The 20010-nt window shown below is 41.4% G+C and overlaps 2 protein-coding genes across 4 annotated transcripts; both read right to left on the bottom strand.

Moving 5' to 3' along the window:
* Positions 1 to 997: 997 nt before the first annotated feature.
* On the bottom strand, positions 998 to 8078 carry LOC129171340 (tripartite motif-containing protein 16-like). Of its 2 annotated transcripts, XM_054759885.1 has the most exons (6): positions 7689 to 8078; positions 6791 to 6886; positions 2631 to 2864; positions 2305 to 2473; positions 2163 to 2228; positions 998 to 1536 (listed from the first exon to the last, which is right to left on the bottom strand). In XM_054759885.1, exons 1-6 carry the CDS (start codon positions 8022 to 8024, stop codon positions 998 to 1000), a joined length of 1440 nt encoding a protein of 479 aa, XP_054615860.1. In that variant the 5' UTR covers positions 8025 to 8078. The 2 variants fall into 2 exon arrangements, with proteins under 2 accessions (XP_054615860.1, XP_054615861.1); XM_054759886.1 differs by lacking the exon at positions 6791 to 6886.
* A 464-nt stretch (positions 8079 to 8542) lies between these two features.
* On the bottom strand, positions 8543 to 18869 carry ush1ga (Usher syndrome 1Ga (autosomal recessive)). Of its 2 annotated transcripts, XM_054760727.1 has the most exons (4): positions 18530 to 18869; positions 14231 to 14684; positions 11263 to 12047; positions 8543 to 9049 (listed from the first exon to the last, which is right to left on the bottom strand). In XM_054760727.1, exons 1-4 carry the CDS (start codon positions 18691 to 18693, stop codon positions 9046 to 9048), a joined length of 1407 nt encoding a protein of 468 aa, XP_054616702.1. In that variant the 5' UTR covers positions 18694 to 18869; the 3' UTR covers positions 8543 to 9045. The 2 variants fall into 2 exon arrangements, with proteins under 2 accessions (XP_054616702.1, XP_054616701.1); XM_054760726.1 differs by having other exon boundaries at positions 8543 to 12047.
* Between the last annotated feature and the right edge of the window lie 1141 nt (positions 18870 to 20010).

Genomic DNA, 20010 nt, shown 5'->3' on the forward strand with positions numbered 1-20010 from the left:
TACGGCATCCGGGTTGGCCTTCTCAAATATGCGATACACTTTCTGCTCCATAATGAAAATTTCAATATAATAGGTAAATACTCTATATATCAACTCTATCTGTATAACTGAATTGTATATAATATATTCAGTCACTTTATTATATATTATACATATCGGTCAACCCTCTTGTTTTTCCAGAAAAACTCTCGTATTTTGCCCTATCTGTCCCGTTCAATACTGTAGTTTCCATGTAAATTCCTCATCTTTTAACATTTAAAAAAGGTGCAGGTGACAATGTTTTTTTTGCTTTGCAATTTCACTTAATTCCCAGAACATGTTCCTTATTTTCAAATGCAAATATATATGGTATTATATCCATCTTTCTAGCTAGCCTATGTGGATACAGTGTTAAATGCCAGTCAATTTGATTGAATTGTTATCTTAAGTCTTCATCTTGCCAAGACATTTAGACAATTATTAATTGAAATTCCAAATAAATAGTTTGGAAAAGGTATTTTTCTGAATTATTGTTAGTGTACATACAACACGAGGGCCTTCAAGTGCACTTGGATGGGTTTGATTAGACTTCAGAAACTATGTTATGATGAAAAAAATGCCCACAGATAAAAAGCTGTTATGGTTGCATCTCTGCTTTTAAAAAAAACGGGCCTGGTGTCCCGATACTTTTGGTAATTTTGTGTGTCATGTGTGTGCTCTCTTCACACACATTTAGACCTTCAGTTTCTCGGAATCAATTGGCTAGGTCGAGGTTAAGCACACCGTCCTCCTTTGTGCTTGCATTAAAGTTTATTAAGTGCAACCGCAGTCCTTTATTGGGTCATACATAGAAATGCATGAGTATCCTGCAGTTTTCCAGGTCACTCACTTTACCAGAGTGATGTGCTTCACACCCCATTGACATAATTAACAATCTCACGTTTTGAGATCGCATGTAAAGGTCACTAACATTCAAGATGGTGACATCATCTGTGAGGCCTAACAGTGGGCGGAGGCATCACTTTGTATTATTAACCAGATAAACTACATTCTCCTTCTTTGAGAGCCAGGCAGCCACATACAATGGCTCAACGAAATCAGCCTTGTACTTGTGGAGCAGCATCATAGGCCCTCTCGCGTCATAAAAACTCACGAGGCCACGTTGAAAATCCACATACACACCAATTTTTGTTACATCTGGCGCCTCTAAAGGGATTTCTGCGCCGGCGTGCCAGGCGGAAAAGCCTCTATTGTTCCTCCCCACGCACCAGGAGAAGTCATTCCCGGTGATGCAGCTGCTAGTTTCTTGGCTCTTACGCTCGATGCTCTTATAGGTGACCCCTACGTGAGCGCCCTCGCCAACAAGCTCCACCTCCGTGTAGTGCCTTCCTGTGTACAGGCTCTGTGACGTCATCGCCTGGCGCCAGTGCTCAAAGCGGTCGGGGTGGTCGACATAGCTGTGCTGCCAGGGGCTGGTGTTGGTTGCCTTTGTGTTGTCCGCTGTTAGGCGCAGGAAATGGTGAGCGGTGTCCGGGTCAAAGGTTAAATTCTTTGCATCTAAAAGGGAAAAATAATCTGGCATTGTATTATAGATGACAAAAACAAAAGGGAGTACAGCGGAACCACTGAGGTCGAACACATTTTCATTCATCTGCTGGTTGGCCATTGACTTCTTTTGATTTTGAGTGAATTTTTTTATACAGAAAATAGTGTAAATTGAATCAGTCTGTTCCAGGGTCAAGCTATGTCCCTCATAAGCTTCTCAACCGTACAGGTAATATTTGAACTTTCTTATGTAGCATAAGTGTTGTATGAGAAAAAAAAATTAAGATTCAAATATTAAAAAAGAATGAATGGGGCTTGCAGTTTTTTCCATTTTAAACTATTGCAAGTGTAAAAGAAAGTGAATCCACTTTGAGGTGAACACTCCATTGTTCTTATGTCAACCTATTGGCATATCGTACCAAGCAGCCGCGACAGAGACATCATGTAGCTCTCCTCCTATAAGTGCCATTTCCTGTTCTATGGTTATCATCACATTTTTACTGGTAACTGCTGCTCATGCTCACCAAGCTGAAGTCTCACATGACTTTAAGTGTGATGCAAGTTTTGTGTTGTAAAATGGGATTTTCTGAATATTTGACTTCAGAGGTTCCGTAGTATGTTTGAAAGGAGAGATTTACATTTTAAAAAGTCTTTCAGAGTCTCAGGATCGGGCAACAGAACTTGCGGCGTCTCCGATTTGCCACCTGGATTATAAACAAAGACAATATGATAATTAAAGCAGAGGATGAGGGTTCGGAGAACTTGACAGAGAATCCTCACCTTTAGCAGTGATGCTGAGCTTGTCCTGGTAGGAGGTGAGCAGCAGGTCACACAGCTCTTGCGTGACACTGGCTACGACGGGGGCGTAAGACTTGACGTGTTCCATATTGTTGACACTCACATTGGGTAAACAAACATCTGGCACTCCCTCCTTCCACTGCAAGTACTCCTACAAGAACATTGTAATCTCATATTTATTGCCATGATAAGAATACTTAACTCTGTATATACTACGAACATGTCAACTGGCAAAATAAGAACATCCCCAACGTGCTAATCCCCAAGTTATATAACGTGTCTGACTGTTATATAATCGGGCATTTTACCTGCAAGAAGGAGACGTCAAACTTAATCTGCAACATTTTGGTCATTTGCGCCAAAGTCTTGGTCAGCTCCGCCCTCCTCTGCTTCAGGTGCGCCTCCACGCCGTCCACCTGTCGAAGCGCTCGTCTCTGCTCTGCTTCCAGCTGCTCCACGGCCTTCTTCCTGACCTCCCCCACTACCTCCTGCAGCCTGACGAAGTGCTGCTCCACCTCAGATAGCACCTCCTGCACCACAGTCTGAAAACAAGACCATGGAAACACTTTATACCAGGGGTGTCCCATCGAGGGCAGCATACTGAAAATCAAAAGGGGTGGTGGGCCATTTTGATATTTTTAGGTATTTTTAAATGTTGTAAAAAAAATAATAATAATAATATTTATTTTTTATTTAAAATGTAATATTATTATGAATAAATATGTATTCATATCATCAAATAATTATTATATAATTAATATTAATATTATTTAAAATGTATTTATTATTTAATTATATATATTTAAAGACAAAGCTTTGTGTTATTGTTAGTTATTAGCATCAATATTTTAGCTTCTCCTTACATTCTGCCTTTTTGCTCTATTTGTCTATGTCTATTTTTATTTGTGCAATCTACCATATATATTTGTCTATGTCTATTTTTATTTGTGCAATCTACCACGGGCCAATTAAAAACAAGCTTTGGGCCACAAGATGGACACCTAATGGCACTTTGGACAACCCTGCTTTAAACATTGTTAGTCCTTTTCAATAGTTTGCTTCCAATAATTGTGTTGACTCACTATTCGGCAAGTTGAAGCGACTGCTCTTCTTACTATCGAAGCTTTTCCACCAGGCACTACGAGGTACTATATGTATATATATAAAATACACATCCCATATAAATACAAATACAAGATAAAAGACTTACACAGTCTGATGGATTTATAGTCACACAATTGCACTCACATCTTGCAGTCAATTTCACATACAATTTCAACGGATTCATAATCACAGTTTTCGGAGATGAGACTTTAATAGTGTTGGTTGTGGATGTGTACTACATTACCCAGAAGCCGTAGCGCTCGAGAGGAAACCGGAAGTTTACACGCTGTTGACGCTAGGAGCGCGTGATAGTGATATGCTAATAAAGTTCATAGTTATTGGTGTACACCGATGTTCTTGATTTTAAAATAAGCAACAACCATGACATTAACTATTTGGATTGTAATTCTGATGGTTTCAGCGGAACAGTGAGTGTGTATTTGTGCACGACTTACACACAAAGTATTGCAGATCGTCTCTGCAATACAATTTGCCACGAGTTCTTTCTTTGTTTCATGACTGTGGCGGTGTTGCCTTTACTTTTTATTTGCTCTTCTGACTCCTCGTAAGTCTCTTAGAGGATTTCGTCGGGGGAAAGTAGCCGCTGTCGTTGCCATGGTGAATCAGTGACTCTGTGATCGATAGGCGGGGTCTATTTAAGGAAGCCGGGTACACGGACTGATGCGGGATTTGTTTCACCTGGCTTGATTAATTAGTGTCTACTCATCCTGGCCTGCGCTTTGTGCAACCAATTAAGCCTCGACGCTCTTGTTTTGGGTTGGTTGAGCTCAGCTTAGTCGTTTATCGTGGATGTTTTGTGCAACGGCCCCCACAAGAGGTGCAAAAATAACACACACATTATTATTAGCATCAAATTTGTTGAAGAACAAAATGTTGACCATGTTGTGTGTTACACGTTTTGTTTGAGGTCAAGACTCAAAGGGGGTATTCTGCGAAGCGAGTATAGTGGGTTAGAGCAGCTATGGTAATTTAGGCTAAACTCATAACCTTATAATGAGCTATGAAAGTGCCACTGTTTCACTGTTCAACCAATTCGGAGCTGGCGTCACCATTTATTGAGAACCTATTACGTTCCCGAGGGGAAAAAAAGAGCATTCCCTGACGGTATTATCCATCTATAAGCAAGATAGATGCAATGGAATAAGTTACATATAGCAATTTTACAAAATGTTGAAATTTATAATATCAAGTGATAAATTATGACTTGAACTTTAATTTGATACCTCATTAATTTCTCTAACCCAAATATTAAAGAAATTAGAGCAGATTTTATACCGGAAAATAGTGCCTGTGCTCCCCATTGCTTTAACACTGAAGAAAGACAAAAGCTGTGATCGACCCACGGACAACCGCAATGCAAAATATATCATAACTTAGGCTGTGAAAGCCTGTTTTAAAAGTCAACAGAGTAGCCATTTACATGTTTTTGATCATCAGAAAGTCAAGTGTCATATTATTCATGTAGATGCCTCACACTGCAGTGCAGCAGCATGCTGTGGATTCATTTTCACCCCACACACAATGCCAACGCAAATGCAACATGTAGTATTTCCGGGTAAAAAAAAAAAAAAACATTTCGGACAATTGAATTTGAATGAAATTTTGTCTGCAGATAGATATTAAAGTAAATTAATATTCCATATACCTCTTATCTTCCATGACTTTGAAAGGCTTTAAGTTGTACTTAATTTTCCAAGCATGAATTGACTTGATGTGGTCCAACACTCAATATAAATCCGATACTAAATTGAAGAGCGAGAAGTAGTCTGTCGGGTTTGTATCATTCCTACTACATATGCTCACGTGAGCACCAGGAATAAAACGCAATATGAAATATTAATAAATAATGTTAGCAGATGTAAATGTCACTGGAGTCCTTGTGTGAGTACTCAGCCCGTTAGTCTTCTTATACTACAATATTTGCTGGAGGAATAAACACTCTGTGGCATCAGTCAACTGCATTAAAACACTCGTTTTATTATAAAAAGAGAAGAAAATGAAAAAAATCACCACACAACACGGCACACGAAAATCACTGCCATCTAGTGGTGACAACGATGTACAGCAGTTTAAAAATATAACATGAAAAACGAAAGTTGTTGCTCGGATATATTTTTAGTTTAAATGGTTAAGTCTTAAAACGTCAAATTTGTGCAGTGTTGTGCGTTGATAAATGAAAAGACTAGTAGGGGATAGTTAGCATAATAATCAGTGTTAACTTGCGCGTTAACATGCTACATGCTGACATTCCAGCGGTCCTCCCTCGCTACATTGGCGGCGACAGTGTTGCTTTTAGCAGTCACTCAGGCGCGGATTTAGAGGGGGGTGTGGGGGCCCCCCCGTTTTGAGGCACCCACGATTTTTTTGCCTGATTCCGATGTATGTCCATAGGGACATGCATCTGACATGCATCTGAACTATAGGCGCGTGGTGGACGCATATGCCAGAATGCAACCGAGACGCATGCTATTCCTGAACCCACTAGGCTGATCATTTACATTGGACATTGAACGTGTGCTGCACGTGGCTATTCAGGTGGAGGTGCAAAATAAAGGTTCTGGCATCGTGACTATAAGGACAACTGTTGTCTATTCTCAATGAAAATTAAGCAGAAAAGCGATCCCCAGTGACATAAAATTATACTCAAATCCTCCGAATTTACAGCTGCTTCAAATTGGAAAATATTTCAGGAAATTTTGCTAAAATGGGTTTCTCCTAGCACCGGTGATTTTATAAATAGAATGTTTTGGCTTAAACGATATATTCCAAGGATAAAAATAAATAAATATAATAAAATAATAAGGAAATGAAGTCTAATTTAAAAAATTTTCTGGCGGAGGGCCTCCGGACCCCGCGCTCCATTTCCAGTGCCCACACCCCCCCCTTTTCAAAAAAGCTAGATCCGCCCCTTGTCACAGTCTTTTGGGAACATCTCTTAACGCTCCATAATAATTACTTAAATCATTTTGTTGTAAAATACACCAGCCGGGATGGCTACATTTTTGAGGGGAAGTAGTAGGGGACATCAAATGCCCCCTTTCATGTGAACGTGCACTTAGCACAAAGCCGTTGATAACCACCAGCAAAACCAATTTAGGTTTTGCTGAGTTGCATCTTGAGCACAAAGCCTGGCTTGGTTGAGCCACGTTCGCCGTATACCCCCAAGTTCCGACTCCCCAGTTGAAGACACGCTCTTAAAGGGCCAGCATGCCTTACATTACAAATTACAACTCACTAAAGCAGTAAAGCTAAAGTGGGAGTCACTTTTTTTTGCAGCACTATTTAAAGCCTTCATACGGGTCGTCTTCATGTAAAGCGTTGCCAAGTAAATCTTCAGCGCTACCTTCATGCTGTCCTTGCTGCTGCACAGCTTCTCCATTGCTTGGTCGGTTGCTGAGACGCTCTGATCGATCTCCTGGTGCTTTTTCTGCAGCACATTCTACAACACAGTGGACATAAAGGACAACAATTGCCATCCAATTATGAACTCAAGAAGAGTGGACCCTCCAAAGTCAAGTGGGGGTGTGCTGGAGCCTATCCCAGCTGACTTTGGGCAAGAGGGTGCACCCTGGACTGGTCTCCAGCCAGTCACAAGGCACATATAGACAAACAACCGTTTTTGGAATGTGGGAGGAAGCCGCAGTACCCAACACGCACAAAGAGAACACGCAAACTCCACACAGAGTTGCCCGAACGGACCCTGCAGGAAATCATTTAAATGTACTTTATTATTCCAGGGTCACACTGTTGTCAACTTAAAACCATTTTATCCTCAGCTGCCATACAAGTGTAAAAAGAAGTTAAGCACTGTAAAACTAAAACAAAATAAAGTAAAAGTACCTGCGCTTTGAAGGCACCTTTGAAGACAGGTAATGAGGGACCAGCAAGGTGTTTGCAAAGCTAAACTGTCACCGCATCTTACATTTACATGAGCACTTTTTGGCACTTTAAAACGAAATGTATTTGTGTATGTAATTGATATTTAGTTATTTTCTATTGTGTTAATTGCCAGGCTCTTTCTTGCAACTTGTGGTTCTCTGGTTATCATCACATATTTCCTTTTTGCATGACTGGTACCCTTCACAAAAAAAAACACACTTGTGGAGTTAATCCTTTAAATGCTTACTTAGAATATTGTTCCAGAAAAATGAGGTTGAAGTACAAATTTTATGTTCTTTTGGCTTCGGAGATTCCACGGAATTAGCATTCCCATACTGTGTAAGTGTGTTTTGTGTTCAGACCTCAATACGAGCGCGGGCCTCCCCCACAGACACGGTGGCGTGACCTTCGTGCCCCTGACCTTGACAGCCGGAGCACAAGCAGCAGCCGTCTGTCAGACAGTAGTGCTCCAGCGGAAGGTGATGGACATCACATGTGTTGCAGTCCACGTGGTGTCGTGGCTCCACCAGACGATGGCTCTGGAACTTGGCATTCTCCAGGTGAGGTCTGAGGTGATCCTCGCAGAAGGACACCAGACAGGTCATGCAGGATTTGACAGCCTTGCAGGGGTCGCCGATGCAAGAGTCGCACGGCACATCTTGCTTGTCCGTTGTTTGAGCCCTCATATGCTCCTCCATGTTGAAATCTCGCTCAGTTAGATGTCATGTTTGTTGTCCAAGCTTGTTTTTTTATTGAACATGCACAGCCCCTTTTGAGAGTGTAAGGAAATACTTGCAAACCACGCCTGTTATTTTGTACTCATTTTGCACCCCTCCCCTGTTTTACTCTTTGCCTGACTAATCTGAGGACATGCACACAACCCCAAAGATAAGAGGAGGAAATGACGAGCCCAGAAGAATGCGCTTCCTGCTGCACATTTTGTGTCTGCTCCATGGCTGCTGCTTGAATACATTAAAAGGTATTATTTTTTTAGAGTTGTGTGGGAGATAGTGTTTCCTTTTGATGCACGGCTTCCTCACTACTTCATATCATGCAGGCTGCAGTGACGCTCTTTTATGTGTGCGGGTGCGTGCACACTGACGCATCGGCATAAGCGTAAAATTGTCTTCATAAACACTCAACATGACCCACTCATTAAAGGTGCACTTATGACATAGGTGCAAGAACAAAAGCAAACATGTAGTTTAATGCATTTATGACATATCCTAATCAAAATACTACAGCATTCAAATCATAAGGAACACTGGCATCTGTACTTGAGCATGATGAGAATGTTCAAAGATAAAGCTGACATTATTTTTACCAATATTGATTCAACGTGCACTACATACTATACATCTACTACACATATGCAAGTATTATAAGGGTTTCCATAGTAAATCAGAGCCAGAGTGGGTCAGATCAGGTCTGCTATGAATGTAAACATGGCCACCAAATAGAAATGAAAAACATAGGGGAGCATGCAAAAATGCATGTCAAGTGAATGCGCAGGCACGAGCCATGCAGGCACATGACGCCTGGTTGGGACAAACATGGTAAAAAAAAAAAAAAACGTGGTCAATGACCCAGCAAGTTTGTTCAACCATGATGCAACTTTAAATATTTGCATAGGTCACCTCCAATATTCCTTTAAGGATGATAATTTAGTTGTCTTGTTTTTCTCTTCACGAAGTATTGATGCTCTGACCTCCACTTGAATTATCTGCACAACACAAAGAGAACAAAGGCCCACCATAAGATTTGCCATAGGAAATCCTAGATATAGTAATAATCTGTTCCAGGGTCAAACTGTTGCCATCATGAAGCATTTATTTATTACCAGTCCATAACTGTCACGCAGGTGCAAAAATAAGTTAACCACTGTTAACATAAAAGCAATAAATGTGCACCAATGTCAGTGGAATTCCCTCACACACAGACTGCGTCCTGCCTCTGTTACGGCTTTGATACTACCTCCGGTAACACTTTACAATAAGGTACACAGAATGACCCTAACCCTAACCACTACTCATTAGTTACTCATTAGTTCTTCATTAGTTCCTCAGTAACTACTCTAAATTTATGTGCCTTAGTTCCTGAATAAATACTGTACACATTAGTTCTTCATTAGTTCCCCAGTAACTAATTTAAATTTATGTGCCTTAGTCATTAGTTCTTCATTAATTCTGCATTAGTCCCTCAGTAACTACTGTACACATTAGTTCCTCATTAGTTCCTCAGTAACTAGTCTAAATTTATGTGCCTTAGTCCTTAGTTCCTCATTAGTTCTTCATTAATTCTGCATTAGTCCCTCAGTAACTACTGTACACATTAGTTCCTCAGTAACTAGTCTAAATTTATGTGCCTTAGTCATTAGTTCCTCATTAGTGCTTCATTAATTCTGCATTAGTCCCTCAGTAACTACTGTACACATTAGTTCCTCAGTAACTAGTCTAAATTTATGTGCCTTAGTCATTAGTTCCTCATTAGTTCTTCATTAATTCTGCATTAGTCCCCCAGTAACTACTGTTCACATTAGTTTCTCATTAGTTCCTCAGTAACTAGTCTAAATTTATGTGCCTTAGTCATTAGTTCCTCATTAGTTCTTCATTAATTCTGCATTAGTCCCTCAGTAACTACTGTACACATTAGTTCCTCAGTAACTTGTCTAAATTTATGTGCCTTAGTCATTAGTTCCTCATTAGTTCTTCATTAATTCTGCATTAGTCCCTCAGTAACTACTGTACACATTAGTTCCTCAGTAGCTAGTCTAAATTTATGTGCCTTAGTCATTAGTTGCTCATTAGTTCTTCATTAATTCTGCATTAGTCCCCCAGTAACTACTGTTCACATTAGTTTCTCATTAGTTCCTCAGTAACTAGTCTAAATTTATGTGCCTTAGTCATTAGTTCCTCATTAGTTCTTCATTAATTCTGCATTAGTCCCTCAGTAACTACTGTACACATTAGTTCCTCAGTAACTAGTCTAAATTTATGTGCCTTAGTCATTAGTTCCTCATTAGTTCTTCATTAATTCTGCATTAGTCCCTCAGTAACTACTGTACACATTAGTTCCTCAGTAACTAGTCTAAATTTATGTGCCTTAGTCATTAGTTGCTCATTAGTTCTTCATTAATTCTGCATTAGTCCCTCAGTAACTAATGTATTTTTGTGTACCTTATTGTGAAGTGTGACCCTACCTCCGAAGCTCTGCACACTTTATCTGTAGCCCCCTTCACACAGCGCTTAAAAGTTGCCCCCTTCTGTGTGAAATGCACAGAGAAATAAATGCTGGATCAAAGGTAACCGTGTTAGTGCACTAATTCTGTTCAAGAGGCTATTGTGCGTGCAGGTGGTGTTAGGGTTTGACTTTAAATTGTCAGTATGTAGTTCATCCAAATGATATCTAATTAAGTTTGTCACGATGATGATGATATTTTTTGCTGATTGGTTGGGAGTAAGTGCTGTCACTTTGAGTTATGACTAAAGGGGTGACCTGCAACTAGAAGAGTGTTCTAAAGACGGACTTGTTCATTTAAAAGCCTGTTTGTAGACCCCCCCCCGTTGAATAATGTAATTGTAGTCCACACATAGAGCAGCTAAGTAAGCAGGTCAGGGTTGGAAATATGACTCTCCTGACCTCAATCCGGCAGATCCAAGACGGCAGACTTTCATTTTAGTCACTCTGTTGCTACAAGGTATTTGCATTTCTTTTTTTTTTGTAGCAGTTGCATGCGTTTTCAGTAAATGTTTTACAGTTGTACTCGAAAACGTGCATGCATGCACATGACACAAAAATATACATGCAGGCAAAACACGACCTGGGCAATGGTGTCACACTGTTGCACTGATCCAGACAGGATGATACACGTTTGTAGTGGACCTTGTTAGATTGTGCAGGTGTCCACATTGTACACACAGTTGTAAGTGCACTCACAGTTCAGTGTCCTCAATGCACTCTGGGTCCTCGATGGTTTCCAGGCGTCTCTGACAGGCATCTAAGATCTTTTTCCTGGGTCCTAAAGGGATGTGGATGCTCTTGAGGTCATGGTCGGAGCACAGCAGCAGCGCTTCCAGGTCAATCTTCTCCCTCCTGAAGATGGAGAAGAAGTCGCTCATGCTCTGTGCGGCCAAGAAGACCTCCAATGGGCTGGTGTGGGCCTCGTCGTCGTCATCCAGCCCTAATTCCACCTCCTCCCAGGGAAGCTCGTCGAGGTTCCTCTCCTGCAGGCTGCGAGCACTCCCGATGCTGTCCTCATCCAGACTGCGGTGAGGATGCAGTCTGCTGCGGAGACGCACCGTGTTGCCTGTATCGTCAGCTTCTTGACCATTCAGGTCAAACATCCCCCCGCTCACGTAGTTCCTCCTGAAGACCATGGTGCCCAGACCAGGTCTGTTGAACAGAGAATCGTGTCCTGAGTCTGTGCTGACCTCTGAGTGGTCCACATAGTTCCCATGAAGGTCTGGCTCGCTAATGGCACGTGAAATGGTGTCGTCGTCTCTGGGGAACATGTCACGGACGTTGCGGCGGCCGTATTCCTTGGGGTTGATATACGTGCCCGGTTTGATGAACATGACATCGTTGCCCAGCTGGAGTCCAGAGAGGGAGCGCACGCTCTTCCTCCCGTCCTCATAGATCTTAAAGCTCCCATCTCCTTGTTTCTTCTTTTCCAGCTTCTTCTGGATCTTTGTCTTCCCTCGATTCGTGGCATGAAGGGTAGCCTGGCAACAACGCAGCAAGAAGACATATTTCAGTCACATGCAGTAAAACAATAAACCATTTTTGGTCAGTCTTATTTGTACAGCAGGTTGGTGGTCAGTCTTTCTATCTATCCCCTTGTCCATCCATCCTCCGTCTATCTGTCGTTCAGTCAGTCTGTCTGTCCACTCGCCCGTCTGGTAGTGGGTCCTATATCTGTTTATTTTTCTGTCGGTCTTTCTGTCTTTTTGTCTCGCCTTTAATTTGTCAGTCTGTTCTCTGTCTGTCAGTCAGGCTGTCTGTCCTTTATCTATGTCTATCTATTCATTGGTCAGTGCGTCTGTCTTTGCCTGTCTACAGTATATAAATTGCCCCACAGAAGTATTGGAACAGCGAGGTCAATTTCTTTATTTTTGCTGTAGACCCAAATCATTTGGGTTTGACATCACAAGACAAATACAAGGCCCGAGAGCAACATTTCAGCTTTTATTTACAGGTATTTACATCTGGATTGGATGCACAACTTAGAAGATAATAGTGGTGTCACGAGATCCTATGAGGTTAAAACCTGCCGTTTTGAGAAAAGCTGTCTCACAGGGAACAGAGCAGCCAGAAGACTGTGAACTGTGGCATCGCTGCTGTGAATGACATTCAGGTAATATGGAAATGGTAGTGAGCGAGGCAGGATTGGAAACACACTTTAAGTGCTGTACGCACACTATAAACCTTGCAATCCAAGCGGCACTCGGTGTTCCCAGCGTCACTTTTGGTTGTGACGTGTCTGTTTTTAGTTTCTGAGTTCAGCAGCTGCCACAGTGTTAACGTCCAAGCAGAAATTTTAATTAATATTAATTCTACATTTGATTAAAATTACTAAAGATTTGTCAGATCAAAACACAGCCGCTGCATATGACATCTATCAAAACGTGATAGTAGCGTCTATTTAAAAAATTCACTAGTTTCTGCTTTAGCACTGGGAACTGTCTTTTAGCGTGAACATAAAGTTAATTACTGCAATCTGCAATGTATTTTACGAGTATTTACAATGATTAGTAGTAGCACCTACAACTGCTGTCATTATTTTAACTTTTATAAGTTTGTTTTTTTGTTTCAATTTGTGGAAAGAAGTTCAACAGTTAAAAGCATTGTACTTAGGTCATGCACGCAAAGTTATAATACATTTCAAAATGTACCTGCATTGTTTTGTGACTCAGTTAAATCAAATAGTCAGTTTGTCCAGTCCCATATTTGGCGTTTTCTTAAAAGTAATGTTAAAATATCATCTTGTCTTGTTCACGTGAACCCAATATCTCCTTTAGTGAGCTGAGTGTATCGTGACACCTCTAGAAGAACCCACACCCATTTTTCATGTGAGTAAAAGTATTGAAACATGTAACTGACAGGGGTGTTTTGTTGCCCAGGTGTGTCCTATTGCATTGCTTATCCAACCAATAAATAGCACTGAATGTCTACGCTCAGTTTCAGATTGGGTCGGATAGGTTTTGCCTTTGTAGACTGCATTTAGAGGTTAAAACAACATGAGAACCAGAGAGCTATCTAACCCATACATTGGTCGTAGCCAGTACAGCCACATGCTATCTTCTAAGTTGTGCATCCAATCTAGATGTAAATATGTGGAAATAAAAGATGAAATGATTCTCTCGGGTCTCATGTTCATCTGTTGATGTCAAACCCAAATGTTTTCAATCTACAGCAGAAATAAAGAAACTGACCTCACTTCAAATACTTCTGGAGGGCACTGGACCGGTCTGTCTGTTTGTTCGACTGTCAGTCCGTTCCTCATCTGTATGTCTATTAATTTGTCTGTCCACTGCCTTTTTGTCTATAAGGTTTATAAGGTATATGTCAGTTTTTCCATCAGTCTGTCGGTTGTTTTGTCCATCTGTTGTTCTTCTGTCTGTATAACTATCAGCCTTTTTGTTTCTCTAGCCGTCTGGTATCACTTTTTTGTTGGTTTTTCAGTTGGTCAGTCTGCCCGTTCACTTGGTCAGACAGTATTTGTCTCTTTATCTTGCAATGTCTCTTTATATTTTTGTCTGTCCGTCTATTTATAATCAGTTTGGCCAACTGTTAGTCAGTCTGTCCATTCGTTCATCCAGTCATTTGGTCGGTGTGTCTTTCTCAGCTGTCTTTTCATCTCTTGGTCCATCCTCTGTCAAATGTTTCAAGTGGACAAGTAAACAACCTGAGAATATGGCACACTGACGGCGGCTGCGTTGAGGTTGTGCAGCTTGTGGCTAACAGAGCCGCTGCTGTAACTGGAAAAGCTCATCACATCCGACAAGGACGCTTCGGGCGCCTCCTTTTGGAACTTCTTCTCCATGCGCTTGTGGTGCTTCTTCTGCATCTTTGCACACTCTTTAATCCGCCGTTCGGCGTCTCGGAACGCCCTGTCTTTCAGCTTGTTGACCAGCTTGGGATTGAGGCCCGTTTGCTTGGCGGCGATGGAGTCCAGGTAGCGGACGCAGTCCATGTGGTTCTTGGTGGCGGCCATGTCCAGCGGCGTGTGGTAGTCATTGTCCAGGCACCATACGTTGGCGCCAAACGACACTAAAAAGAAAAGGCAATTGTGGTGACCGTTGGCGGCGGCCAGGTGGAGCGGCGTGTTGCCCCATATGTCGCACTTGTCCGGGTTCCCTCTGTGGAAGACAACAACTTTATTATCAACACCTGTTCATTGGGTACCAGTCACAGCATGATCAGTTAATTCATCAATCAGGGGTTGGGCTACAGGCTGCTAAAAAAAAGCGCCATCATCATGTCGTTTTTGTTTGTTTGTTTTTGTCAGTCCACAATAAACCCTGGTGTTGCATCCGTGAGAGTCAGGCTGTAATTTGACCTCAGGCTTGACGCCGCTGCTGCTTTGCTGTCTGGCTCGTGTTTCAGGCGAGGGCTGAGAAGGTTTCAGCTGCCTCGGAGCGCATAATTGTGCATGGCGGATGATGTCACGCCACATTCCTCAAGTTTAATCAGGACTGGTTAGACACAACAGGGGGGTACACGTGTGAATCCTTCATTATAACCTCACGACTATGCGGTATATTCAGCGACTGTAAATATTAGTCTAACGTACGTACTACCAGGTGCTATTTGTGGATAGCCAGGATTCCGTAAACCACTGCCAGTTGAGCAGATTCCTCATTGCTGAGAATAACGACAGTGTGTTCACCCTGTTACTGTGCAGTATTATACTCCACAGTATCCACTTTGCTGCTGTGGTCCATTGTCTTCATGCCCTTAGTCTCCGCTTGGATAATTTCTCTTGTCTAAACACCCCCATTCTCTTCTTTTGTTGCCGGCCTCAATAAAGCTATTATCTACTCCAAAGACAGCACAAGGAACATAAACGTGCTATAAATTAATGTCAACAGATGAGCTGCTTTGTTTGGTTTATATTTGAAGTTATTTACGATGTTCCCAGCTCTAGATTGCATCATGTCACAACACAGGGGATTGCTTCACGTGTTGTAATTTACAGTATGTCCCAAAGCGCTGAGTGCAGGAGAGGGTCGTCTGTTCATTGGCATCCCTCGCTTGTTCTTTATTATATTATGGGGATGTTTACATTCTATGATAGGTGTTTGCAGAGCATGACATCTTCCCTATGAAATTGTCTTCATTATCATCCAATGGCAGCCATTTATGGTTGATGTTAGTACCTGGTGTCAATCACAAGGATGTTATCATTAGAGGAATACAATGTCCTTGGCACTCAAGGCTCTTGTTTGCACTTATTCTGTGGGAAATAGCGGACTTAGCAGAGTAGTTGACCACAATAATGCACCACGTTTACTAAGAAGTGCTTTCTAACATTTTTACAAATGTATATTAGTTTGGGGCTGCACCGTCAGGAGATCGGGAAGATCTGGGTTCGGATCTCTGTTGGGCATCTCTGTGTGGAGTTTGCATGTTCTCCCCGTGCGTGTGTGGGTTTTCTCCGGGTACTCCGGTTTCCTCCCACATTCCAAAAACATGCATGTTAGGTTAATTGGTGACTCTAAATTGTCCATAGGTATGAATGTGAGTGTGAATGGTTGTTTGTCTATATGTGCCCTGTGATTGGCTGGTGACCAGTCCAGGGTGTACCCCGCCTCTCGCCCGAAATCAGCTGGGATAGGCTCCAGCATACCCGCAACCCTGGTGAGGATAAGCGACATACTGTATAAACTGTCTCCATCATAAAACCCTTTTTAACTACAAACAATGTTTGAAATAACATTTTAAGATTCTTAACTGTCATACAAGTGTAAAAGTAAGTTAGCCACTGTAAAATATAACAAAGTGAAACTACCATTATCCTATCTTTGCAGTAACTGTCTGCACTACGTTGCATCTACTTGGTAAAATGACTTCAGTGGATAAATTGATATTTTACAAATGATATTGCTCATCTTGACCTGAGCAGCCAGACGGTTTCCTACATGGCAATAAGTCCCACTTCCTGTTCTTCGGTTAACATCACGCTGACACTCACGGTGACATTGCAAAAAATAAAACAAAACACCAAGAAAAAAGAACTTCAAATTGCACAACTTTTAGGGTGTTTGACTATGGAATTTGCATTGTAATTTCCGTTTAATCCAAACTATGTGGAAGTTTGGAAAATTCCCTTTTGAACCTCCCCATGTAATGTTTCTGCCGGCATTTTTGACACAATGTCATTAGATGGGCCCATCTGTCATTTTTCCTTTAAGAAATGAGTTAGAAAACCTAGCAGGACATGAATTATGTCTCCATTTCACCGAGTCCTTAATTAGAAGCCTTCATAATGGGACCATTCTTCTGACTGGCAAACGAACCAGGTCAGCCGTTAACGATGAGCCTGTTTGTGTGCTTCCATCATCATCCTGCCTCACGCTGATCGCAAATCTGAACACCACCATACCATTCTGTTAATTTGATCAAGTGTGAGCTGTTGTGATAACTGTCGCCTTATAAAAGTCACAACTGTGCTTGTTAAACCGTCACAGCAGCAGCGTTCTAAAACTCAGCATAACAGCTGAGGATTTAGGACGGCGTCATAATTCACGTATTCTTTTACGGGCAATCGTGCAGTTAAATCCTGAAGAGGGGGTGCATGGCTGGAGTGCATTGAATGAAACACATGACCTTGAACGCTGTCATGTGAAGTCTTCATTAAACAAGCATGCCGACTATAAAAATGAAAAAGGAAAAACTACTTTCTGCCATCGTGTCGTTTATCGTCTGCGGTCAATCATCACCATGCAAGGCAAATAGTCAATTACATGTCGTGAAAGAGTTTAAAACCGTGTTCAGTTTGAAAGCGTGCCTTCTTTGAAATTAATTCTTTAAAACAATCTAATCTGAGAATTGCTGTGCCCTGAAAAAAGCTTCAAAAGAGCTTCTAAACATCTAAAAAGAGTTACTAAACAAGAAGTTGTACTTTTTGTGAGCTTGCAGTCGTGCGTTGGCACCACGTCTGGGACCTGCTCCTCCTGGCTATGTTAATAACCCATAGCTGCACTTTAAATGTGGCCCCCAGGGGCCACATTGTTAACATAGTGGACTTTCGGATAGTTCAACTACGAGCATGTTATCTTTAAGCAGAGATCAAATCTTTTGCCTTGTGGTCTCCTTAAAGGAGCAACATTAAAAATACACTGCTGTGAAAAAACTGCTTGCCCCCTTCTTGATTTCTTATTTTTTTGCATGTTTGTCACACTTAAATCTTTCAGATCATCAGACTAATTTAAATATTAGTCAATGACAACAGAATTTAACCCAAAATACAGTTTTTAAATGAAATGGGGGGAATCACTTTTTCTCACAGGGTTATGTGGGTTTGTTTTTTTTTCTTCCTTAATAATAAAAAGTTTCATTTAAAAACTGCAGTTTGTGTTCAGTTGTGTTGTCATTGATAATATGTGACAAACATGCAAAAAAAATAAGAAATCAGAAAGGGGGCAAAAACTTTTTCACGCCACTGTATACATACAGTATATATGACTTGCATGTATTACTGTGCAGTATAAGGCCAATGTGTCGTTTGTTGATCAGTGAAGTCTGTACACAAAGTTCTGAGTACTGATCTGTGTGAAAATGCCTGCTTTACAAATAAACAATCCTGATTTGGATAAGCTAATTCCTTGAGGACGTGTGTGGATTGTTTCAAACCACGTGAAAGTACCAGATCAAACATTAAAGCCCCATGAATTTATATTTGAATGACTGACATACAGTAATGTTTGCATAATAATTCCAACTACCAAACAAAATGTATTGTTTTAACAAAATGCTTATTAATTATAGTTTAGCAAGTTAGCAAGAGGCGTGTCTGCACTAATAAATACCTTGGTGGCCTTACTTAGCTCGGGACAGTATATTAGGAACAGCAGGCATTGCATTATGCGCCATTGCAAACTACAACAGCAAACATATTGTTGAATTCATTTTTTCCATCCAGCTTTTTTTAAAAATATGGATCTCATAAAGTGGCCCTGTGTCGTTGTGTGTTAGTACCCACCCTCTCGCCACGATGAGCCGCAGAGCCTCCAGGTGGCCGTGGTAAGCCGCCCATAGCGTCGGGGTCATGCCATCCTCATCCGGGGCGTTGAGGTCCTTGCGAGTGGCCTCCTTCAGCAGGTCCAGGTAGCCATCCCGGGCCGCCTTGTGGTACCTGTCATTCATGGCGACCCCTTAGTCCACCATGCTCGACTCCATTCGGCGTTATTGCCTCCACAACCACTAATACTGTATTCATCGTTAATATCCTCATAGTGGATGCGGAATAGCCCACGCACCGACCCACCGGAGCGGCGGTGTCCGGATGGGCTGTGCGCGTCGCGGGTATCCAAGGGACGGTGACGACGCGCACAGCCTTGCTGAACAGTGCTCCCGGTGGCCGATATGGTCCTGGGCACGCGCACACTTGGCATCACCCTCAATGCATATTAAAGTCAATACGCAGTAATTGTACAAAATAAACCTGAATGCATTACATCAAATTGCAAAATACATATTTTTTAAAAAGTGGCGCCGTGTTTTTTTGCCTTTGCAAAAACTATAATGCTCCTTTTTGATTGACTTTTTACCTCGTTTCTGTGTTTAATATTATAATAATATGTAAAGTAAATAAACAGGGTTCCCCAAAATGGTTTCCAGGTCACGTTTTAATGGGTGAAAGGTCACGTGGTTAAATATCTGCCGCATATTTTCTAGCAAATCGAGTCAGGCTGTAAAAAATGCCATTCATTTATCTGAAATGATGACATTATGGAAATACATGTTGAGGTATCGGGCTGAAAAAGTCTGGCGAACCTTGACGTAAATATTGAAGGCAGACTTTGATGCAGTGCAGATACTACAAGCACAATAATAAACTTCGAGGTCAATTATGAGCATTATTATATTTGTGGTGGCATTTTTGGATTAGACCGTGCAGGAGCTGTCAATTCCTGTTTTATTGGCAAATCTAGTAGGGCATTTGAACGAGAACGCTTCCTGAAAAGTTGCCTTTTTTTCCTCTGAAAGTCACACTAGACTGAAATCAAATAATCACAAAATGCGGCCTATTATCACACTTTTAGGAAATATATTACCTCAGTGCTTCTCACTCACGAGGAAGAAGAGTAACTAACGTGTGTTGTGTCACGTTCTCTGTCATTGTCCTTACTTTAGAACTTTTATAACTTACTAATGCGAACCAAGGGCGTAAACATGAAATGTCATGTAAAAAAAACCAAAACGAAATAATAAAAACCACCCAGGCCCAACCCGGAAAAACATGTTTTAAGGCAGCTAATTAAACAACCTGAACTGATGACTGCAGCTGAGAAAGATGCGACAGAAATAGATAAGACCATAGATTAGATAGATGCTGGCTGGGGGGCTTTTTCTGTATATGTCTCACCCCCAAGCACATGCATATTTAATCTGCATCATCTTCAAGCATAAACTCAAAGATAAGCAAATGACTTCTGGCTTTACACGCCTACTTCAGCTCAT

The sequence above is a fragment of the Dunckerocampus dactyliophorus genome, chromosome 18 (genome assembly GCF_027744805.1).
Source record: "Dunckerocampus dactyliophorus isolate RoL2022-P2 chromosome 18, RoL_Ddac_1.1, whole genome shotgun sequence".
In the NCBI taxonomy this organism is placed as follows: domain Eukaryota; kingdom Metazoa; phylum Chordata; class Actinopteri; order Syngnathiformes; family Syngnathidae; genus Dunckerocampus; species Dunckerocampus dactyliophorus.